Source organism: Myxine glutinosa, chromosome 4, assembly GCF_964187855.1.
Source record: "Myxine glutinosa chromosome 4, kmMyxGlut1.1, whole genome shotgun sequence".
NCBI classification, from domain to species: Eukaryota; Metazoa; Chordata; class Myxini; order Myxiniformes; family Myxinidae; genus Myxine; species Myxine glutinosa.
Window position 1 is genome coordinate 35,106,221 of NC_136264.1, and position 25,424 is coordinate 35,131,644.

The 25,424-nt window shown below is 45.8% G+C and overlaps 1 protein-coding gene and 1 long non-coding RNA gene across 5 annotated transcripts in view; one reads left to right on the plus strand and one right to left on the minus strand.

The window, feature by feature from the left end:
• LOC137426069 (chemokine-like protein TAFA-2) overlaps window positions 1–25,424 on the plus strand; it is a 686,347-nt gene that overhangs the window by 623,384 nt on the left and 37,539 nt on the right. For all 4 annotated transcript variants that reach the window (XM_078775636.1, XM_078775635.1, XM_078775634.1 and 1 more), the window contains one exon: window positions 13,568–13,692. In XM_078775636.1, coding sequence (XP_078631762.1) covers window positions 13,568–13,692 — 125 coding nt within the window. The remainder of the gene's footprint in view (window positions 1–13,567; window positions 13,693–25,424) is intronic.
• The window catches only part of LOC144891698 (uncharacterized), a 192,721-nt gene continuing 168,975 nt past the window's right edge, over window positions 1,679–25,424 (minus strand). Inside the window, exons 2-3 of the long non-coding RNA XR_013623040.1 lie at window positions 2,205–2,272; window positions 1,679–1,743 (exon numbers count right to left, since the gene is read on the minus strand). This is a non-coding gene — a long non-coding RNA (uncharacterized LOC144891698). The remainder of the gene's footprint in view (window positions 1,744–2,204; window positions 2,273–25,424) is intronic.

The following is a 25,424-nucleotide window of genomic DNA, read 5'->3' on the forward strand; positions in this document are numbered from 1 at the left end:
TGAGGGGGGATTTGAAACGAGCTGTGCATGCAAGAAACCCCTCAAACATCGCACAGCTGAAAGAATTCTGCATGGAGGAGTGGGCAAAAATTTCCCCCAGTCGATGTCAGAGACTGGTAGACAGTTATAAGAAACGCCTACTTGAGGTTGTTTCTGCCAAAAGGGGCAATACCACCTATTAGAGCCAAGGGTGTACTTACTTTTCCACATGCGAAACTTGCATTTATGTTTATTTAAATTATACAATGGACGACAAAATGTAAATGTTTGATGATATTTGTTATATTATATCACCTTTATCTGTCAATATTGTTGAAATGAAGATCAAATAGCTGTATGTTGAAATATGTTGAAAAAGTCAAAAGTTTACATGGGGTGTACTTACTTTTTCACGTGACTGTATGTGTGTGTGTATATGTATATATATATAATATATCAAAGGCCAGTGAGTACAATTGTTGAATCTCCTGGTTATAATTGGATTTGGACGATCTAATGAGTAATAGGTGAAAGAAAATTTTGGACTTGACAGCAATTTAAGCTTATAGTGCAAGAACAAAGACAACAAAACATCGTGTTTTTTTTAAAATAAAACTGCATGAAAAGAATTCTGTTAATTGTGTATTTTAGTGATTTTCATTATTTTGGAAATGTATGAGTGGCTACTTGTTTCTTGTTCCGAAGTTTAATGCATTCGTGTAAAAGCCATTTAAAATGCACATGTAAGGACTGACATGTTTTTTGTGTTGGAAAGACCTGGAGTACAATGTCTGCACAAAACATGTGTGCAGTGTTACACCAGTTGCTCTAAAAAATAAAAAAAACAGTTATTGCTTGCACTCAACTTTTTAGAGGCAGAAGCATTCGTCTCTCGAGAAAGCTTGATTGTGTGGCCTCGACAGCAGTCACATTATTCTTGACAAGAGGTATTGAAGCATGAAAGAGCATCTAACTGTCATTGAAAAAATGGCTGCAGGCAAACATACATACATAGAGAGCTTTTGTACAGTTGAAAATCAGCACAAAGAAGCAATTTCCTGGCGTTATGTGCAATAGTCTATAATGCTTTGAGCAGCTAACGCTGTTGCAAAGAGCCTGATGTTGAACCTTTTAAGTGAGCTTGACTGCAATCTACCCGGGAAGTCCTGATCATTGACGAGTACAAAGGGAATCTTGGGACTATTATATGCAGGCACCATCATCGCAAACATAGAAGCATTTTTTCGATTGGGATGTGGTGAGAAATTAAATATATTAAATGAAATATATTGTTGGAATTAAATCCATTGTGATTTTGGATTGGATGAGGTGAGAAGGTCTTTCTTTGGGCACCAGTGACTTATAAGTTACTTAGTTTGTGCGGTTTGGAAACTTCTTATTAATGATACCAGTATTAACATTTGATCCCCTCACTTGTTGACTTGTAAGGCTTATCATTTTGAGCTGATGAATAAAAGAGTAATCGCAGAAAAAGAAGATGAAGACGAAAAGCCAGGAGGATATGTGAGAGGTCAGAAGAGGGATTGGGTTAATCAATCGACAGTCGATCAAGGCATGTGTTTATTGAATTTTAGTACGCTATGGTACACAACCACCTACCCTTTTCGAATTGTGCCATTGGAACCTGAACAACCATCAAGCAATGCTCGTAGATAAGGGAATCTACCCTGTCATCTCTGCAGGGGTGGCATATCCGTTGATGCAGCATTTGGTCTGCGAAGCACCAGGATGGTAGTTTATAATCTGGCCACAAATGAAACCCAGACCAGAGAGATCATTAGCAAGTACGAAACTATCTCGACACATGCCCTTTCAAAATGTAATGCTTCAATTATTTTTTTTGCATAACTATTTCAACATTCAGTGTTTTAACCTTCAAGCGCACAATATCAGGGATTGATCACACATTTTCCAAGTATGATACGTTTTCAAACACCAGAATTAAAACTACAAAAAGTATTGCAAAAGTCATATTCAAACTTAATTAGGTTTTAAAAAGTTCATGGAATTTTAGACAACGTTTAATTATTTATACTAGAGAAATACCCGTGCTACACATGGGTGGGAGGCCAGAAGCAAACAGGCAATGCAGATACGGTGAATGCTAAAGCATGAAACCAATAAATTCCACATTGCTGTAGCACCTTCAGTCGCACGTCAGACATGGACACCAAGTTCGTGAAGGACTTCCATGAAAAACGTACCTGTTCGCAAACAAACGGGTACGTTCACGTAGAGAAACATCGATCGTGGGTCCGTGGCGAATCTGCATCTGGCGATGGCAAAATATCAGAAATTGAAGGCTTTTTTTAATTTTATACGATTCATATAAACATCCGTTGAATCATATCACACGCAAATCATCAAAATCTAAACAGTATCTTTAGAATTTCAATAAAACCCACATCACTGTTCATATCGGTAAATATTATTCCATCGTGTTTCAAATCGTGATCGATACACGATGATCGTGATCGATAATCGTGATCGATTAATCGTGTTCACAATCGCTATGTCGTATGTACTCCCGATACGTGTACCAAATTCCCGATACGTGTAACTGTACCAAATCAACAGTTAAAAGGATTTTGAGCCGATAGGTGTTCCGGCCTTGGCAAGATCGATGGAGACAACGATCTGTTAGATCTGATCCTCCTTCATGCCGAAGTGCAGATCCTCCTTCATGCCACATCCGATCGATGCAGCCGTGCATCGATCGGTGCAGTCGTTTGTGTGGCACATGGTGCAGCGATCGGTGAAAACGTGGACTCCCACATTGCCACATCCTGCTGATACTTGCTCCCGCAAGACGTTTCCGCATGACAGATGTTTATATAAATCGTTTAAAAGAAAAAAAGCCTTCAATTTCCGATATTTAGCCTTTCCATTTGGGCCTCCTAATTGAAGCCCCGCCCATAGGGCGGGTACCGTTGCTCGACGTAAGAAGACGTCACAATGAACGTCAGCAAACGCGAATGTTATGCGGGAGTCCAAACTTGAGAATCCTGGAGACTAAAGCTGAAATTGGGAAAACTAAATAGCCTATTTTACTCCTGGAGATCCCAGGATTATCCACCGAAAATATCTTTGCGATCGGTTCAGCAGTTTTTATGTTACCTTCAAACGGACAGACAGACGGACATTTGGTTAATTATAGTAAGATTATCTCTCAGTAATTATAATGGTTGTGTGTGGTGAAAAGGCACTCAAGATGTGAGGTGGATCCAGAATGAGAAGGCAAAGAGGAATATTTAAGAGATTAATTAATAAGTTGTATGTAACATGTCTTCACGAAGTTACCCCATTTTAATAGACATTCAAGCCAATATGTGCCTTTCAAAATGACATGAATGCTAAACGAGGCCTTTTACACATACGATGTGTATGAGTTCAACAGTAAAAGTTTGCACATACGCATATATATATATATATATATATACTAGCTTGGCTCGGCTCGCTGCGCTCACCTCACCACGCCTCATTACAGAGGAACGGGCTTGTTTTAGCTGAGGGTAATGACTGTACCTGAGTTGCTGTGTTGTCATGATAGTTTGGGACAAAGTAATTCAAAACACACCACCACGTAATTCAAAACACCACACCACCACGTAATTAAAAACACCTCACCACCACGTAATTCAAAACACACCACCACGTAATTCAAAACACCTCACCACCATGTAATTCAAAACACCTCACCACCACGTAATTAAAAACACCTCACCACCATGTAATTCAAAACACCTCACCACCACGTAATTCAAAACACCTCACCACCACGTAATTCAAAACACCTCACCACCACGTAATTCAAAACACCTCACCACCACGTAATTCAAAACACCTCACCACCATGTAATTCAAAACACCTTACCACCACATAATTCAAAACACCTCACCACCACGTAATTCAAAACACCACACCACTGCGTAATTCAAAATACCTCACCACCACGTAATTCAAAACACCACACCACCACGTAATTCAAAACACCACACCACTGCGTAATTCAAAATACCTCACCACCACGTAATTCAAAACACCACACCACCACGTAATTCAAAACACCACACCACCACGTAATTCAAAACACCTCACCACCACGTAATTCAAAACACCACACCACCACGTAATTCAAAACACCACACCACTGCGTAATTCAAAATACCTCACCACCATGTATTTAAAAACACCTCACCACCACGTAATTCAAAACACCTCACCACCACGTAATTCAAAACACCTCACCACCACGTAATTCAAAACACCTCACCACCACGTAATTCAAAACACCTCACCACCACGTAATTCAAAACACCTCACCACCACATAATTCAAAACACCACACCACCACGTAATTCAAAACACCACACCACCACGTAATTCAAAATACCTCACCACCATGTATTTAAAAACACCTCACCACCACGTAATTCAAAACACCTCACCACCACATAATTCAAAACACCTCACCACCACGTAATTCAAAATACCTCACCACCACGTAATTCAAAACACCTCACCACCACGTAATTCAAAACACCTCACCACCACATAATTCAAAACACCTCACCACCACGTAATTCAAAACACCTCACCACCACATAATTCAAAACACCACACCACCACGTAATTCAAAACACCTCACCACCACGTAATTCAAAACACCTCACCACCACGTAATTCAAAACACCTCACCACCACGTAATTCAAAACACCTCACCACCACGTAATTCAAAACACCTCACCACCACATAATTCAAAACACCACACCACCACGTAATTCAAAACACCACACCACCGCGTAATTCAAAACACCTCACCACCACGTAATTCAAAACACCTCACCACCACGTAATTCAAAATACCTCACTACCATGTATTTAAAAACACCTCACCGACCGGATCCGAACACTACCACTGACACCAACTAGCCGAGCCATCTCAAGAGGCGTCATGAGGGCCGTGAGGCCCCACCCAGAATGGAATGATTGATAGCCATAGACTGATGCGATGGTGCTCTTTGATTGGAGCCTTGAATGATGTCAGAGAGAACATTCTAGCGCCAGGGACTGATGCGATGGTGCTCTTTGATTGGAGCCTTGAATGATGTCAGAGAGAACATTCTAGCGCCAGGGACTGATGCGATGGTGCTCTTTGATTGATTGAAAAAAAGGACACGTCCCGCCATTTTCGTTCTCTCTTGCACTGGGTTTCATTACAAGCGGACACTCTCTTGGTTCGTGGCTTTCATCGCAAGCGGTCACAGTTTATACGCTCTTTGGATTGTACGGCCCACTTACTTTGCTGATGCACTCTTTGTATTTGCACTCTTTGCTGATGACTCCCCTCTCTGCTGCTCCATATCTCAACCCAAAGATCGGCAGGCAGCAGCCTCTTCACTCTCTGCAGACCTGGATAACATCACAAATTCGTCAAACAAGTGGAACATGTCTTTCAATCCTGACAAATCCCACACTCTCACTTTGTCTCTCCGAAAAGACCATCTAGAAAACCCTCCCATCTACTTTCTCAATAATCCTCTCAAAGAAGTTCTGTCACTCAAGCTTTTGGGTCTCACTATCTGCCATGATCTTTCCTGGGAAAACCACATTTCCAAGCTGGCCTCCAAAGCCAGTCGCCGACTGGAGATCCTCCGTTGTGCAAAGTCCTTTCTGGGCATTTCTGAGCTCCTCACCAGATACAAGGCATTCATCCGCAGCTCAATGGAATACTGCTCTCCCCTCTGGGCTGGTGTTCCTGCCTCACACCTAGCTCGGTTTCATGCGGTTGAAACAAAAGCATTCAGAATCATTGGTATCTCCCACGATGAAGCTGATTCTGAGGGCCTTTCATTCACTCACGACAGGTAGGTTGGTGGTCTTTCTGTCTTCTACTGACTCCTGTCCGGCCGAGCTCCCCTTGCTCTGTCTGTGCTCTGCCCTCCAAATATTCCAGCAGGATGCCCAAGATCTGCCATCAACCCTCTTCTGGTGAAACTGCCAAAATAAAGACTCTTAGCTCATCTTTACTCTTTCATTCCTCTTTTCTCCCACCTTTTTTTTTTTTTTTTGTATACAAGATCGAGGCTCGGGAAAGAGCGAACATTAATCACACAGAAAGACAAACCGACACATAAAACATATAACATGGGGAGCGGTAGACAAGATGGGGCGAGAGGGGGAGGAACACAAACACAACATCTGAGAGCAGGTACATCGAGAGATCTGAGGGAGGGGGGGGGCTTTGGGGGAGGGGGGAAGGCATGGGAAGGGGAGGTGGGAGAGGTATAAAACATATGGACACTGCCAGGACGTCCAAGAAAGAAGTTGGAATTTCAAACAGGGTGGATCTGGGGTGAATTCGTGGGGGTAGAAAAGATCAAGGTTTTGGATGGGGAAAGATAAGAGATGGTGGTGAACAGCTGTTTTAAAGACCTGGAGGGAGGAGTGGGATTGAAGGGAGTGTGGGAGTTTGTTCCAGAGACGGGAGAAAAGAGGAATGAAAGAGTGAAGGTGAGCAGAGAGCCGAGATTTCGGCAGTTTAACCATCAGAGGGTTGCTGGCAGATCATGTGCCACCTGTAGGAATATTTGGGGGACAAAGCACAGAGAGAGCTGGTGGAGCAAGGCTGGAGAGGAGTCGGTAGAAGACAGAAAGACCACCTACCTGTCTGCGGTGTGTGAGTGAAAGGCCCTCGGAGATAGCTTCATCATGGGAGATTCCAATGATTCTGAAAGCTTTGGTTTCAACATCGTGAAGCCGAGCTAGGTGTGAGGCAGGAGCACCGGCCCATAGGGGAGAACAGTATTCCATTGAGCTGTGGATGTAAGCCTTGTATGTGGTGAGGAGGTCAGGTGTGCCAAGGAAGGACTTCGCACGACGGAGGATGCCCAGTCGGCGACTGGCTTTGGAGGCCAGCTTAGAAATGTGGTTTTCCCAAGAAAGATCATGGCAGATCGTGAGACCCAAAAGCTTGAGCGACAGAACTTCTTGGAGAGGATTGTTGAGAAAGTAGATGGGAGGGTTGTCCAATCGATCTTTTCGGAGAGACATAGTAAGAGTGTGAGATTTGTCAGGATTGAAAGACATGTTCCACTTGTTTGAACAGTCTGTGATTTTGTCCAGGTCTTCAGAGAGTGAGGAGGCTGCAGACTGCCGATCTGAGGGAAGAGGAATGGAGCGGCAGAGAGTGGAGTCATCAGCAAAGAGATAGAGAGGATTTTCCAGAGAGTCGGAGAGATCATTGATAAAGACCAGAAAAAGCACAGGGCCCAGAACACTGCCTTGGGGAACTCCAGCCTGAACAGGAAGGGGAGATGAGAGAAATCCATTCAGGGCCACACGTTGTCTATGACCAGAGAGGAAGTCCGCAAGCCATGCATGGAGAATTCCATGGATACCATAGGAGGAGAGTTTGGTGAGCAGAGCTGAGTGCCAGACCGTATCGAAGGCACGTGATATGTCAAGGGAGACGGCTCTGATTTCCTGTTTGGCATTGAGGACCTCCATCCATTGTTGAGACAGCAGAAGCAGCATGTCCAGAGTAGAATGACCTGGTCTGACTCCAAATTGATGATCGGAGATCAAGCCATTGGAGAAGAGGAAGGATTTGATATCTGAAGCAATGATGGAGTCCATGACTTTGCTGATAATTGGGAGCAGGCTGATTGGTCTGTAGTTGCAAGGATCTGTTTTTGCACCTTTTTGTGTAAAGCGGTCATGTTTGCTGATTTCCAGGATGCTGTCAGATGACCTTGAGCAAAAGAGAGGGTGAAAAGAACAGAGAGAGGGTGAGATAGAGCAGCAGAGCAGGATTTTAGGACCCGTGGGCTGATGCCCTCTGGTCCAGTTGCAGAATCAGAGTCGAGGTTTGACAAAAACTCCTCCACCTTGTCAGGAGAGAAGGACACAGACTCCAGGAGCAGTTGGGTTCGACTGGGTAAGGTGGGAACAGAGAGAGATGGGTTTGGGACACAAGATTTTGAGGCAAACACAGAGTTGAGGCATTCAGCTTTGTCACGTGCGGTGTCAACTGTGTAGCCATTTGAGGTAAGGGAGGAGATGGAGGGGGAACAAACACCAGAAACGGATTTGACCAGACGCCACCAGGATTTGGAGGAAGGAGACAGGTTTGAGAGTTCATTCTTGAGTGTGGAGAGATAGTGCTTCCTGGCACTCCTGAGGGTAGACACACACTTGTTCCGAGCTTGGTGGAAGGAACTGAGATTGCCTTCAGTTGGATTAGCCTTCCAAGAGGCAAAGGCAAGTTGTTTCAGGGCAACTGCCTCACTACAAGATGCAGTGTACCATGGACGGGAGGAAGGGTAAGATCACTGAAGACGAGATGGGATAAATCTGTGCATGAGAGAGAGTAGTTTGCTTTGGAAGAATTCGCAGGATGAGTTGATGTCAGAGGCAGTGGAGATGGGAGACCAGTCCAGATGATTGATGGCTGCTTGAAGACCGTGCCAGTCGGCCTGAGTGAAATGCCAGACTCGGCGACGCTAAGGAGGCTCTCTGAGAATGGCCGGAGAGATGTCCACTTTAACAAGCACATGATCAGAAGAACCGTTTGGGTCAGAAGGAGAGCAGCAGACATTAGCAGGGAAGTTTGTCATAACCAAGTCTAGAAGAGAAGATACACCATTGGCTGAGATCCGGGTCGGGAAATTGACAGATTGTGTCAATCCCAGTGAGTCGCAGAAGTCCTTTGCTGAGGTGCCATGGCTGGAGAAAGATGAACCCACACCCAGCCAGCTGGCATGATGACAGTTGAAGTCGCCACATATGAGGAAGAGAGAGTTGGGATGAGTGGATAGAAGTTGGTCCATGTTGTCAGACAGTGAAATGTAAATGGAGTCATCACTGTTTGGAGGACGGTGCAGAACACATATGAACAAAAGGTGGGAGCGGAGAGGAAGCCGTAGCCAGAGGTACTCCTGGGGGTGATGTGGAGAGAGGGCAGTGGAAGGAGAGTGAGGAAGAGAGTTTTTGATAAAGATAGCCACCCCACCACCAGGACGAGGCTCAGGTCTATCATACTGAAGGAGGGAGTAACCAGGAAGAGATATTAAGGAATCAGAGACATCTTGAAGGAGGAAAGTTTCTGTTAAGCAGATCAAGTCTGGATTGTCAGACGCAACCTGTATGGAGAGATCAGTCCTGGTTTGAGCAAAGGCCCCGGATGTTTGAGGTCCATACCGTTAATGAAGAGAGAGTGGGGGCATCGGGTACAGGACAGGGGAGGGGAGAGGTAGGGTAAGATGAAGGATGAGAGGGGGAGGTCGGGAGAGCAGTTGATAGTGTGTCAGAGATTACAGAAGAGTTACAAGAAAGGGAAGGATGAGGAGAACGAAAGGTTTGATGGTGAAGGGATGAGGCACAGTGAGGGGTTGTTTGAGGGGGGGGAATAGGAAAGTAGAAGGGGAGGAGGCAGCTTTGAGGAGGAGGAGGGGGGAGGGAGAATTGGAGAGGAATGAGAGGGGTTGGGGGGGAGTTTTGAAGGGGAAGAGTGAGGGGGGAGTTTAGGAGGGGAGGGGAAAGGGGGGAGTTTAGGAGGGGAGGGGCAAGGGGGGAGTTTAGGAGTGTAGGGGCAGGGGGGGGATTTGGAGGGGAGGGGCAAGGGGGGAGTTCAGGAGGAGAAGGGCAAGGGGGGAGTTTAGGAGTGGAGGGGCAAGGGGGGAGTTTAGGAGTGGATGGGCAAGGGGGGAGTTTAGGAGTGTAGGGGCAAGGGGGGGATTTGGAAGGGAGGGGCAAGAGGGGAGTTTAGAAAGTGGATGATTAATGAAAGATGAACATTGATAACAAATTGGGTTTATTGTGATTTTCAAGTCAACAATCCGATTAAGTACGATGGAGGAGGGATGGAATGAATGTGAATTTAGAGCATGCAATGATTTAGAGTTATAAGGGATTGAATTTTTTTTTTTGAAGTGGAATGAGTTGGAGAGGAAATTGAAAGAAGCCTTTTAAATATGAAGAAAAACAGCGTGTTGTAATACACCACTGAATAAAACACTGAAGGGGAAAGTTTAAGCATATTTAAATAATATTTAAACAGAACCGTGAACAATCTTATATGCACAAAATACCAACGGGGGGAGGGCCGAGAGGGACCACCACGAGTCACGTGAACAGGGCAAAAGGTGGATGGCAAGGAGATAATGGGGGCGGGGCGAACAGCACACCTGGGCAGAAGTACAGGATGAGACAAGAGCACACGTGGAGGAAGGAAAATAAATGTTTTTGGTTATTTATTTATTTTTTGGGGGTTTTTTTGGGTGGTGGGGATTTAAAACGTCAGACAAAGAGTATTATGTTCGGGGTAGAAGGGAAAAATCTAAGAGCCAAGCAAAACACTAAGTAGGGGACTTAAGTTAACAAACACCGACGGGGGTACAAGGCCGCACACGAGGAGCAGAACACGATTAATTACGTTATTTGCCAGACGGTATTTAAAACGTTAGCCAAGTGGTCGATGTTCGGGGAAGTTAGGGGGAGAAGAGAAAATCTAAGAAATAAGCAATACAGTGAAGGAAAGAACTTAAATTCACAAAACACCGATGGGGGGAGGGAAGCCGAGAGAAGCCAGGCCGCGCACACGGTGGGAACAGAAAACGATTAAATTATACAAAAGTTTGCATGAATTGCAAATCAACACCAACTGGAAAACACACTGCAACACATGCACAATAAAAAAACGAGTAGAAATTGACGAAGACACGAATGGAAAAAATACTTTAACTTTGCTGCCGTGCAGAGGTCGAAGTCGCTTCCTTGCTCGAGGGACCGGAAACGGAGAAACCGGAAACCTCTGGAATAATCTCCCACACTGGAGCTGTTTTTCATGGTTCGGGCTAGGCCCCTTAGTTCCAGTGAAGGGAAATCTTAATGCTACAGCATACAATGACATTCTAGATGATTGTGTGCTTTTAACTTTGTGACAGCAGTTTGGGCCCTTTCCTGTTTCAGCATGTCAATGCGCCCGTGCACAAAGCGAAGTCCATACAGAAATGGTTTGGCGAGATCGGTGTGGAAGAACTTGACTGGCCTGCACAGAGCCCTGACCTCAACCCCATCGAACACCTTTGGGATGAATTGGAACGCCGACTGCGAGCCAGGCCTAAATTCCCAACACCAGTGCTCGACCTCGCTAATGCTCTTGTGGCTGAATGGAAGCAAATCCCCGCAGCAATGTTCCAACATCTAGTGGCATGCCTTCCCAGAAGAGTGGAGGCTGTTATAACAGCAAAGGGGGGACCAACTCCATATTAATGCCCATGATTTTGGAATGAGATTTTCGACGAGCACATACGGTTGTGATGTTCGGGTGTCCACATACTTTTGGCCATGTAGTGTAAGCTTGTCTTTGGAAGATCAACACTGATTGGTTAATCAGTCATGACGTAAATGGTAATCTGAACACCCATTGGTTGGCGCATGGTGCATAGTCATCACTATATCTGGCTCCAATTGGCTGTGGTGGAGTATAATTTACATCTACAGCGATGACTCAACATTTGCACCAACACCTTGGAGGGAAGGGGGATGGGGTTCCCCCAAAGCTGAGGACTCACTCTTTGCATACTTACCATGGACAGGGTTCCGGGCAACACTTTTGATATTTCCAATGTTAAAAGAGAATGTACAAATTCCTTTTGACAGCACAATATAGGCTCTGTGGAAAGGATGAAGGTTGCTTCCAACATGTGTCGGTGTAACGTACTGTGACTTCGGCTCAATATCTTGAACATATCTGTGTTGGACTGGTCTGCACAGACGGAGTTGGAAACTAAGTGCCGTGCAATGGCAGAAGAACAAGAAGAAATGGCTGATCGTCCTTGAATGTTCCTGCATGCTCACACTGGTTGTGTCCTAACTCCCAAATTCTTTCCTCGAATCGACAGGGGGACATGCTCTTTGATACGATTAGCGAACCATTGGATTGTACGGCCCAATTGCTGAGCTTCACAACAGCACTTAAACTCATAGACAACATTGCTGGTTTGTGAGGTGGGCAGCACATCCTTGTTGACTGACCTGAGCATATGGCGAGAGGTGAAGATTACTCGAGGTTGCACAGCCAGGTACTTGTATTGATACCATATGTTTTATTTGTTCTTCAAATTTCGTCATGATTGTCATTTCCATGGTATCCTGATATGGAGTGAACATTTGTCAGGATCGATCCGATCTTGTGATCCTTTGTCTTGTTTAGAAACGTGTGCACATATCTCTTAATTATATACTCCGGATAACCATTCTCACCGAGTATATTAATGATTTTGGCCATTTCATTGCTGACCGGCACCAGAGATCAAGTTCACCACAAAGGTGGTCCTGAGGTCGCCAGTCGTGGATAACTCCACTGTCTGGTGGGCTGCTAGTCAAACACGAACGCCAAACAGTCTACCAGATCACCCAGGATCCTCCATCTAAGTACCGTTTACCTGAGGATAGGGTGCTTGACCTGACCAGGGATTGCACCCTCGATAAATGTCTGCTTAACTATTTAATCAGTGGGAAACCAAGTGGAATGGCCAAATGTGTACCAGCTATGTGATGGAACCAAACAGTTGTGGGAATAACATCCCGGCTAACACTCGTCTGTCTCAATGAAAGAAAAGGCAGATTGAAAGAACAATTCAATGAGGTGTATTTACAAGGTGGCAAGGAAGGTTCAAGGGGGAACATTTATACAGGTAGTTTTATTGAGGGATGGGTAAACAAAACATGCAGATGGAGTTTTTATGAGGGGATAGCAATACACAAGGAACAAGACAAAGTGCACTTCTTAACCTGCTCTGAAGATCTCCCAATTGTAACCACATTAAACAAGACAATGGCGCCAATCAGACACACACTCAAAGAAATTTAGACAAGCAAAGAAGAAATAAACAGAGTGAGACTTGGTCTGACATCTCCTCACAAGAAGCAGAGAGACTCATCTGCTATGTCCCTTCGCTAGGGGAAAGGTATGAGGGATAAATAAAATCACTGGTGATTATGGGGGTGGGAATTGTGACAGCGGAGTACATATATCTCACTCTAGAATTAACTGAGGAGGAGTGATGCAAGCTTGTATCACATGTCATGTCATTACGCTATATTTATACCACAGTATCATCTCACAGATTGTTACATCAAAAGTAACTTCACAATTACATTGATGTTTCAATTCTTGATGGCACTACACCCTCTGCAGCATCCAGTCTTTTTATACTATACTGCACATTGCTATAATCAATGATATGATCACGTGTTCATCAATACGATCAACCACTCTATCCAATCAACCATTATTTTCTGGCACCCTGACCAAATTCCAAATTACCCTGACAGAGTTGTAACCTGTCCATAAGGGTTGGTTCTCAACCAAATAAATATTCACATATCGTCGTGGGTGCCTGATGCTCTGTCAAGAGTATGGGTCTACCAACCTATCGACCTCACCTAACAATATTAGCAAATGGTATGCATGTAATTTATGATGTACTTCAGAACTCTTTGTATTATGAATTACTATATTACTCGTAACAGCACTAACTTCGTTATTTTTTTATAGCCAGCCTAGTGGTTCAGCGTTGGTGGTGCCACATGCATCCTTGCCTCACCGGGGAGGTCTGCCGCTTGCTTCCAGACCGTTCTGGTTGGAGTTGTGTGCTGGGTAACAAGATTCGCACGACCAAGGTATGCTTGGACATATCATATATAATCATCATACTAAAATACGCCATTTCGTGTCTGTCTGTCTGTCTGATGAATTTCGACGCCAATACATTCCGTCGTTACTTATCCATTCTCAACCAAACTTGACAGGATGACGAAGGGATGACTTGACAGAAAGACCTTAAGACCCCAAGATAAATAAGGTTGTAGCGCATTCATTTTCCCCCCTCCCCAAGGGGTTTTTCTCCCCCGAGCGGATTTTTCTCACCATTGCCGTCAATGGCATTGCGTGTTGAGGTGTATATCAATGTTAAATTGGCGTTTGTCCAAAGAAGAAGATTTGTCGTGGCGTTTTTCCAAAGACACTTTTAATAACAAAATTAATGATAATCGCACATTGTTAATGCTATTACAAAACAATATTAATACTAATAATGTCCCACTTCCCCAAGGCTTTTTTCCTGCAGTGATAACGTGTGCAAATAGCTTATAGTTATAATGGCGTTTCTGTGGGAGCAACGGCTCCACAGGAAGTAAAAATATTATAAACCTCAAACACGTATGCTTAGCTTTTTAAACCGTCACTAATGCTCTTTATAACATTAAATGAAGAAATTTGGAGGAATCCCGACATCCGTGAAGTAAGGTTTACTTACAGAACTGAGTGAAGATCTACTGCACTCTATATAACCCACAGAATTTGGGTTAATAACATGGCCCTTTCTGCCGCTACCGTGGCATTTTTCGGAGCGAACTTTTGAAACTCGCTCCTGCTGTTTAATACGAAACTGAAAGGGAGAAGCTCGGGTTGTGCTCCTTTACCAAGCAGCTAGCTAGCACTTACCAAGCCAGCCGTTCCTTAACCATTTTGAATGGAGTGCTTGCTCAAATGCTTAAACCACCTGGCGATCTCTCCACAATAAACTTGGTGAATGAACACACACCCAATGTTCTTGAGACCCAACCATAGATCGACTGTAATCTATACACCCCATAGAGGAATGAGCCTTCCTGCCACTAGCGTAGTTAGCGGGTGTACTAGTAAATAAAATTCATCAGATGTCTGTCTATCTGTCTGTTTGTGTTTTTTTGCAAAGACTGTTGGGCAGACAACTACCAAATTTGGCACACAGACCAAGTCTGACCCGGGCATTGTCCTCAGCATATTTTCATCCACAGCCTCAGCCTTTAAAGACCCTGAAGACACTTACGACCATGTTTACATGCTTTTTACATGCTTGAGAGAAGACTCTTTACATGCTTGCGAGATAGGACCTGTGCCGTGCACCCGGGTGCAAGGCCCCAAAAAACCTTGAAGACCCTGGGCATCCTTAAGACCCTTTAAAACCACAAATACCCCAAAGACCCTTAAGACCAGAAGACCTCAAAGACCCTTGAAGACTGTTAAGACCCCAAATACCCTTAAGATCCCAAAGACCCCTTAAACCCAGAAGACCTTTGAGCACCATAAAACCCCAAAGAACCTTTAAGACATCAAAGACCCTTAATACCCCAAAGATCCCTAAGACCCATAAAACCATTTAAGGCCTTTAAGACCCCAAAGACCATTTAAGATGCTTAAGATTTTTGAAGATCCTCAATAGCCCAAATACCCTTTAGACATGAAAGACCTTGAAGATCCTTGAGATCCCTAAGACCCTTAAGGAGTGTAAGACCCAAAAGACCCTTTAAGACCATGAAGACTCTTAAGACCCTTACAACCCTTTAAGACCTTGAAGACTCTTAAGACCCGAAATACCCGGAAGACCCTTAAGACTTCAAGGACCCATTAAAACCTTTAAGACCTTGAAGACCCTTAAGACCTCAAAGACACTTAAGATCCCAAGACCCGTAAGATCCTTGAAGACGCTTAAGACCCCTTTACCCACTAGCATCGCCTCAACTCAACATTTTATATAAACCCAAACCGGCATCACCTCAACTCACTATTTTAAATAAACCCAAAACCGGCATCACCTCAACTCACCATTTAAATACTAGCGTGGATCGGCACGCTCCTCGTGCACGCCCCATGTGTCCCCAACCATTTCTTGAACATGCATAGTCCGATTTTGTTCAAACTTGACAAAAGTATAGTACATGATGGCATACACGTGCACCTCCCTTTATTTTGCGATCTGATGAAAGATGGCTGACTGGTAGCCTAGCGGCCATTTTAGTTGTTTTTTTTAACCCCATATTGAAATCTTCCTCAACCATTTCTCTGACGTGCATTTTTCCGATCTTGTTCAAACTTGGCAAACAGATAATGAATGATGGCTTACACCTGCACGTCATTTTGTTTCGAGATCAGATCCAAGCTGGCCGACTGGTGGCCATTTTGGTACTTAAATGCGTTCCCAACCATTTCTCAGATATGCATGGCCCGATTTTGTTCAAACTTGTCACAAAGATAATACATGAGTATACATATGCAGAGGAATTTTGTTTTGTCATCCGACCAAGGATGGCCGACTAGCAGCCTTTAACTCCGAAAAGCAAAATTACTATAACCACGGGGGCTATGACATTTTATGTCTTCTTCTCCTTGTTGGGCTCTAAATAAGATTACCTGACCCGATGCAAAGGGAACTTGCCACTTGCAATCCTGAATGTGGATGTAGTCAAGATCATGTTGCATGCAGGATTGTTAAAGGTGTTATGAATGGTGCTGAACATTAAAATTCATGAAATGAAACATGAAACATGAACATGAAAATATCCCTGGTGTTGGGCTAGCGGCTAGGGTGCCGGCTTAGGATCCAAGGATCCTGGGTTCGAATCCCGGTCGATCGCTGAATTAACGCCAAAGGGGTTGACTCAGCCTGTCATCCTTCCGAGGTCGGCTAATTGAGTACCAGTTCACTGGTAATTCCCTGTTTGTCGTTAAAGGTGGCAAAAAGGGTTGGCGTCAGGAAGGGCATCCGGCCGTAAAACATTGCTTCAAATATGGGACCGAAAAACAACAACAACCACGGTTCCCGAAAAAGGCCAACCCCCGCTTTGCGGGGAAAAATGGCCTCTAAAGGTGGGTTTATAGTGAACAGTGACACACGTAACCTTTGAAAACAAAGAAGGACATTAATAAAGCAGCTTTTGATCATTCTGTCAATAAAACTGCCTCTAGGAACACCTGCAGCTATGCCCTGGCGTTTTTATGATTGTTCCCTTTCAACCACAACCTGCTGCTTATGTATCAGGTGTAATTCCAACTTTGATTCTCCATTGATCTTAGCTTTCCAGGGATCCTTAGTACCATCATTCCTGTGCAATTGCCACATCCCAGCCCTCCCACACACAGCAGGTCGTGTAAATAATATAGCTAATTCCAAGCATGAAACTTAACCAGATTACCAACATACGATGACCTACTCTTTTTAAAAGACAACACGACATCTTTTAAATGTGTGAATCTAAATGAATAATGATCAGCCAACTTTACATGTCCAACAGAAGGGTGCCATACTTCCAGGGGTGCAGCAATTTGTTGGCATTGCAGCAGCACCACCGTTTGTGCTCAACTACATCCTTATAATGGATTAAATCCCAGAATAAGAAAGTTCCACTGACAAGCATGCCACAATATTCGGAGAACTAGAAACATGATGATATATATGTACACATATATATATTATACATATATACCTATACGTGTAGAATATACATATATACTGTACATACACATATATACATACATACATACATACATACATACATACATATACACTAACAGTCAAAAAGTTTAAGTACACTTTTAAGTGTTAAACACACCAGTAAAGTACCTAAACTTTTGACTGGTAGTGTACATATATGCATATATACATATACACATATACATATATACATATACATACATACATATACACATATACATATACATACATATACATATATGCCGTACATATACATATACACATATACAGATATACAGTCACGTGAAAAAGTAAGTACACCCCGTGTAAAGTTTTGACCTTTTCAACATACAGCTATTTGATCTTCATTTCAACAATATTGAAAGACAAAGGTGATATAAAATAACAAATATCATGAAACATTTACATTTTGTAGTCCATTGTATAATTTAAATGAACATAACTGCAAATTTCGCTTGTGGAAAAAGTAAGTACACCCCTACATTTATTACGACTTCAAATACCTAAAATAAGAATCAGGTGCACCAGCTCAGGTGCAAATGATTAGAACATTGTCAGAGAGGATCTTGGAGGAACATGTCTTATTTAAACCTCAGACATTTGGTTTGGTTTGCTCTTTGTTGTTGAAGTGTGCACCGTCACCATGCCTAGATCAAAAGAGCTCTCTGAGGCCTTCAGAAAGAAGGTTATAGATACCTAGGAGTCTGGGAAGGGATTTAAAAAGATCTCCAAACAATTTGAAATCAATTATTCGACTGTCCAGAAGATCATTTACAAGTGGAGAAGATTCCAAACAACTGCCAACTTGCTCAGGCCAGGCCGCCCCAGCAAGTTCAGCCCAAGAGCAGACGGCAAGATGCTGAAAGAGGTCTCTGAGAACCCCGGAATGTCATCACGGGACCAACAGGTAGTTCTTGCCACTGTTGATGTCAAAGTGCATGAGACTACCATTAAAAAGAGGCTGCACAAATTTGATCTACATGGGAGGTGTGCCAGGAGGAAACCTTTGCTGTCCAGAAAGAACATCAGAGCAAGACTAAAGTTTGCCAATGAACACCTCGGCAAAGACCAGCACTTCTGGAACAATGTGCTCTGGACAGATGAGTCAAAGGAAGGGGTATTTGGCCACAGTACCAGAAGACATGTTTGGCGAAAACCAAAGACAGCATTTGACCACAAGAACCTGATACCAACTGCAAAGCATGGTGGTGGAAATATTATGGTTTGGGGCAGCTTTGCTGCATCAGGGCCTGGGCAGCTCACCATCATAGAATCCACTATGAATTCTTCATTGGACCAGAGGGTGCTTGAGGATAATGTGAGGCCATCTGTCGGAAGGTTGAAGCTCAACCGGAGGTGGACCTTGCAACATGACAATGACCCTAAACATACCAGTAAATCCACCAAGGAATGGCTGAAAAGAAAGAAATGGGGGGTTCTCCAATGGCCAAGTCAAAGCCCGGATCTAAATCCAATCGAGATGTTGTGGGGGGATTTGAAACGAGCTGTGCATGCAAGAAACCACACAAACATCGCACAGCTGAAATAATTCTGCATGGAGGAGTGGGCAAACATTTCTCCCAGTCGATGTCAGAGACTGGTAGACAGTTATAAGAAACGCCTACTTGAGGTTGTTTCTGCCAAAGGGGGCAATACCACCTATTAGAGCCAAGGGTGTACTTACTTTTTCCACATGCGAAATTTGCATTTATGTTTATTTAAATTATACAATGGACTACAAAATGTAAATGTTTCATGATATTTGTTATATTATATCACCTTTATCTCTCAATATTGTTGAAATGAAGATCAAATCGCTGTATGTTGAAATATGTTGAAAAAGTCAAAACTTTACATGGGGTGCACTTACTTGTTCACATGACTGTGTATGTATGTATATATATATATATATATATATATATATATATATATATTGTTACAGATCGCGGTTAGATGTTGTAGACCGAGCAGTTGGTGACCGCGACCTAACAAACTTACCCGATTCCACCTGAACTTTGGCCGTATCGCACCGTAGCTGCCCAATCTGGAAAAGACTAAAACGACCGAATGCAAAGAGGAAAAGGAATAAAACGAGAAGACGGACAGAAGCGTGACTGGGTTTATTATTATTTACACACAAGCAAAAAGCAAGCAATCAAGTTTTATTTACAACACATAAGACGCAGGTGACACAGTGCAAATTTTAGCTTATCTACAGACTTAATTAACCCAGGACAGAACAAACAAAAGACACTGACTCACGCGGGGAATTGCAGGAATGGCAGGATGTGGATGGCTGGAGGGAGAGGGAGGTCCAAGGGGGTCCCGCAGCACAACCGGCGCGTTTAGCAGCCGCCGTCCAGGCCAGGCCCCACGCTGCTGTTTTGGCTGCTGTTTTGGCTGCTGTTTTGGCTGCTGTTTTGGCTGCTGTTTTCGTCGCGTGCTTTGCCAGGCCTTGTCCCACTCGTCTGGTCCAAACCCTCAACTCTTTCTTGTTTCTCTCACTCCTCACCACCGACTCCTCACCGCAACCAACTGACCACCGACTCCTTACCAACGCAACCACTGACCCTCCTCAGGCAACCGACTCAGACCAACTCAGACCAACTCCTTGTGACCAACTCCAGGCCTTTCTGTCTTCTGCTCTCCTCTGTCAAAACGCATCCCTCCCTGGACACGCCCTGCCTTGGGTTATATAGGCCCCCGCCCCTCAACCTTTGCGAACCTCCCCGATCGCTCTTCCTCCGCCCTCTCTAGCCAAACCCCTGGCTCATGGTTGGTCGAGTGGGGCTGGCTCACTCCTCCCCTCTATGACGAGGTGGAGACACGCCTTTCTTCCCCAACCCTACCTCGTGGCCAATGGTGGTTGAAGAAAACCGCCCAAAATGCGGAAGGCAATTGGAAGGGAGGTTTTGGGAATGGGAATGGAAGTTTTGGGAGTGGGAATGAAGGGAATCTATCTCTTTCACTGGTGCAATGGAGTGTTTCTATTAATGGGAGACACAGCCTTATCCTAAAACACAGAATAAGATATAACTATCGAACATGGATATTCTATGATTGGCTGACGTGTATGCTTGTGGACTAATTATGGAACGCCCTTTTGATCTTTACACAACTCCGGAGGCAGGAGGCACAGAATAACAATAACAACAATAATAATAATTCACACCAATTTACCACAATACAACACAATCAAAAAAAATATATACAGTCCTCATATCCGCAACACTGCACCCTCCTCCTCTTAGGCACGGCCCGGGCCTACAACTTTTACTTTTAGTGTGACACGTAGGTGTAGTTCCCTCTACTTTTAACCTGACCCTGTGTGCGACAGTTTTAAAACATAAATAAATGTGTCCCGCTGCTCCATTGCACCCTGCCTAACAGACTTACGCCCACAGTTAACCGAATTGCGGAATGGTCTTCAAACTATACACTGACGGTGGGAAGCATTATTTACAATGACGCTATTTTTATTTACAAAACTAACCCAGGACCTGTGATTGTTCTTTCTGGGGGGGAGACAGTCTGCTCTGCATCGACGCACCATGAACGCACCCAAAAACGCACCAATACAAGCACCCAAGCACCAATCGGTGCAGTCACCATTGTTCCAGAGTGTTCAACAAAAATAAATTCAACAACCCCTAACCCTGCAGGTGTCTCTTGCTCTTCGGCTCCCTCTGCTGGTGATTATTATTTGTTCTTCCAGATGTTGTCATTCTTTTGCTTTGCTTACTGGCGGCCTATTTTCAATAAAGTGTGCCCAATGTGTCCTTTTTTTATTTGCTTTTATTTATAGCCCACAGGGCCGACTAGTGTGGTTCACCTGTGGGGCATCGGTGCCCTGTGGCCAAGGTCCGCCAGCAAGATTTCAGGCCCTCATGGCCGGTTCCAGCAGAGGGGCCATGCCCCAACCCATGGGGTCCATAGGTGGTGCTCGGCCACAGACATGTGGTCCATAATGTGGTGCATCGATGCAGACAGCTGGTTCTGGGAATTTCGGGCGCACAATGGCCGACCCACGCACGCTCCCCTCAGCACCCAATGGCGCACAGGTCATGTGGGAGACAAAAGGGGAAAGACAATTGAGCGAGGGGTAAGGTCACAAGGGTACACATCAATAAGGCAATGCAAGGCGAAATGCGTACGGAGGGCGAAGTGAGAAAGCTCGTCCCTACCGTACGTCACCCCCCCTGTCACCTACCCTACCCTTGCCCTTACCCCATATGTACAAAAATCTACACATTTACAAATTCGTCACTACTGTCACGTCTTCCCCATATTTCCCCTATACCAAATTCGTCTCCACAATCCCTCTACTTCAAAATTTGCCATCACCAAATTCATCATCAATCCTCATAAGGAGGGAGAGATGGAATTACGCACAATGTCATACCCACGTCATGATGCGTCTCACAATCCAAACATTTGCATCATAAAAAATAATCAAAACATGGCATGGTGTGGAGTACCTGTCACCTCAGGTGAGTGGATGCAGATGGTGCGAGGAGATCCTTCATCCTAACTATTTTCTAAATGACTTTAACACACTTTACACTACCCGGGGTCTTTCCCTGCCAATCCATTGGCCAACTTACACTATGGGTTCTAATAACCAATTCCCATTGACCAAACTGTGGTGCTTCTCAATTTGGGGTCTCACTCCCCCGATTCATCTCCCGGTGCCCTCGCACAATTTCTGGGCTGCGACGTGTAACTCTCCCAGCAGGTCTACCCACCTGCACACCTCCACCACTGTAGTTGCCACCCGAGCTTACCTAGCTCCTCACCCTAACCTATCTAACTGGGGCAGGCCCCTCCTGGCTCTGTCACCCCACTCGGTGCCCTCTGGCACTGGGCTACCCGGGTCCGTCCTCCGGATCCTCGGGCCCAATCCACAACAACTACTACCGGCTCCCAGAGCCCACCTGCGGCCTCACCTGGCCGACATCCTTACAGTGGTGGAGCGCCCAACCAACTACACACACTAACAGGCTACACGCCCAGCCATTTCCACAACACTAACGCACCCATCCAAAAACCATTCTTTCACCTGCACCACAGATGCCAATATCCAACCACAATTTACCTATACCCTCTACCTAACACTTACACTACCCGCCCCGGGTATCCGTGATGGGGGTCCACTCTTCCCCCATTCACACCTTCGCACCATCCACTCCACTCCACAATTTCCACCATACTCACTCCACGACCATCCATTCCAATACTCCATACCATTTATTCCATACACCTGTCTTTCATTCACCTGTCGTTGCACACCTGTGCAATCCTACCTGGTGCCACCTGCACCCTCCTCCTCTTCCTGGACCATTTGGTCAACACAACACGCAATCACCACTACTCCCTCATACACTGCTCCACACACCTGTTCAGTTGCACACCTGTGCAATCACACCTGTTCAATTCTCACACACACGGCATCATCTCAGCTAACTACTCCCCTCTGAAACTTGCGCTTCCCAGTCGTCCCTTTAAACTATTGCGCTCCCACGTCATTATCATCCACACTAAACTACCTGCGTCCCCACTACAGGTATCAGTCACTAACTAATCTTAACGTTACCTAATGTCATCTTCGCTAGATCCCTATCAATATCCTAACCCACCCGGGCTAGTTTTCACTGCCATACACCCCATAAGCTATTGCGCATCTGCCCCACCCGTGAGGGATGACAGAGTTGCCATCCCACCACATCGGGGCATCTCTCACTACCATCCCCCCAGTCCTCTGACGCTACGAGCCCCCGTCGCAAGAGGTACTGGGTCCTGCCTCGGCATCTAGAGCCGAGGCGATCCATGAGGGCGCCTGCTCGCCGGCATAAGGTCTTATCCGGTCGGCATGGACGATCCGAGGGGGGGTCCGTGGCCCCATTTTGATCTTAATGACCACGTCACAGATTTGCGACAGGACGACTCCTGGGCCTTGCCAGGGGGAGGTGAGTTTTGGGCACCTTCCCTCCCGCCTCCGGGGATTATAGAACCAAATCTTCATCCCCGGAGCGTATTGACTCCCCTGGCTCCGGTCGTCGTACCTGCGCTTCATCTTGGCCCCCGCCAGATGGAGCTGGCGGCGGGCGAAGGCATGGACCCGCTCCATGCCTTCCTCCAGGTGACGTGCGTAACCCTCCCTCGGCGGTGTATCCGTGGTGTCTGGCACGGGACCGCATAGCAAGTCGGCGGGAGCCCGTAACTCCCGCCCATACATAAGCAACGCTGGACTGCATGCGGTGGCCCCGTGCTGGCTAGTTCGGTAGGCCATCAACAGGTACGGGAGATGTTCGTCCCAGTCATCCTGACGGGTGGTGGTGAACAATGCCAGTTGTTGGATCAATGTTCGATTGAACCTTTCCACCATCCCGTCAGATTGTGGCCGCAAGGGCGTGGTCCTGGTTTTTCGAATTGACAGGAGTCTGCACACATCTTTTAGTAATTGACTTTCAAAATTTCGACCCTGATCGGTGTGCAGCTCCTGTGGAATCCCGTGCCGACATACAAATCCTTCTACGAAGGCCTGTGCTACCACCCCTGCTTCTTGGTTGGGGAGGGCATAGGCCTCCGGCCACTTGGTGAAATAGTCCATTACAACGAGGATATACTTATTACCTTGGCGGGTGCGGGGCAGCGGTCCTAGAATATCCATAGCCACCCGCTCAAGGGGGGCCCCCACCTGATGTAATTGAAGGGGGGCCCTCATCCTCCGTGCTGGTCCCTTTTTGGCAGAACAGGCGTCGCATCTCCGACACCAGTCCTGTATGTCGCGCCCCATATTCACCCAATAGAACCTCCGGCGGACCCGAGATATTGTCTTTGTCCTGCCCAAATGGCCGCCGGAGCGGGTACCATGCACCTGTTGCAATATGACGTTCTTGAATTTGTCAGGGACTATCACCAGCCAGGAAGTTCTATCAGAGGGAACCTCCACCCACTTGCGATACAAGATGTTGCCTTTCAATTCCAGGGTCTGCCACTGAGCCCAATACGCCTTTGTTTGCGCCCCGAGGGAGGTGACCTCTTCCCCCTTTGGTCTTTGCCCCAATTTGACCCAATTGAACACTGGCCCCAGGACAGGATCCTCCTGCTGGGCCGTGCTCCACGCCAAATCTCCAAATTCCTCGTCCGCGGTTAGTGGCAAAATTGGCCCTCTCACCCGGGTTGCCCGGACGACGAGAATCGGGGCAGAATCGCCCAATTGCTCCCTCTCCTCGTGTCTCGCACAAAATTTACAGTTTTCCCCCAGACAAGGACGCCGAGAGAGTGCGTCCGCATTACCATGGGCCTTCCCGGCCCTATGGGCCACATCAAAATCGTACTGCTGCAACTTTTCCAACCACCTTGCAATTTGGCCCTCCGGTTCCTTGAACCGAAGGAGCCATTGCAAGGAGGAATGGTCAGTTCTAACCAAAAATTTCCGCCCGTACAGGTACGGGTGGAAATGGTTCATGGCAGCCAGCATGGCCAATAACTCTTTGCGAGTGACGCAATAATTTCGCTCGGGCCTACTTAAGGCCCGACTATAGTAACCAATCACTCTCTCCACGCCCTCCTGTGTCTGAGACAAAACTGCGCCCAATCCTTCCTGGCTCGCATCCGTGTCCAGGGTAAATGCCCCGTCACTAGTGGGGTAAGCTAGAAGGGGTGCGGATGTTAGACACCCCTTCAATTTTTGGAAGGTCTCGTGGCACTCCCGTGTCCAATTAAATCGTGTCCCCTTCTCCGTAAGCCGGTGGAGGGGACGGGCCAACTCCGCAAATTTCGCCACAAAGCGCCGGTAGTAGGAGCAGAGTCCCAAAAATCCCCGCACCTCCTTGATGGTACGTGGTGCGGGCCACTCCTCTACCGCTTTAATTTTGTCTGGGTCCGTTTTTACCCCCTCGCGGCCGATCACGTGACCTAGATAGGCCACCTCTCTTGCAAACAAAGTGCACTTACTCGGGTTCAGCTTCAACCCTGCCTGTCTGAGGCACCCGAACACCTGGTCCAAATTAGCTACTGCCTGGGGGAACGTTTTGGCATGTACTAGGACGTCATCCAGGTACACCAGGCATGATTGCCATGGCATGCCGCCTAGTA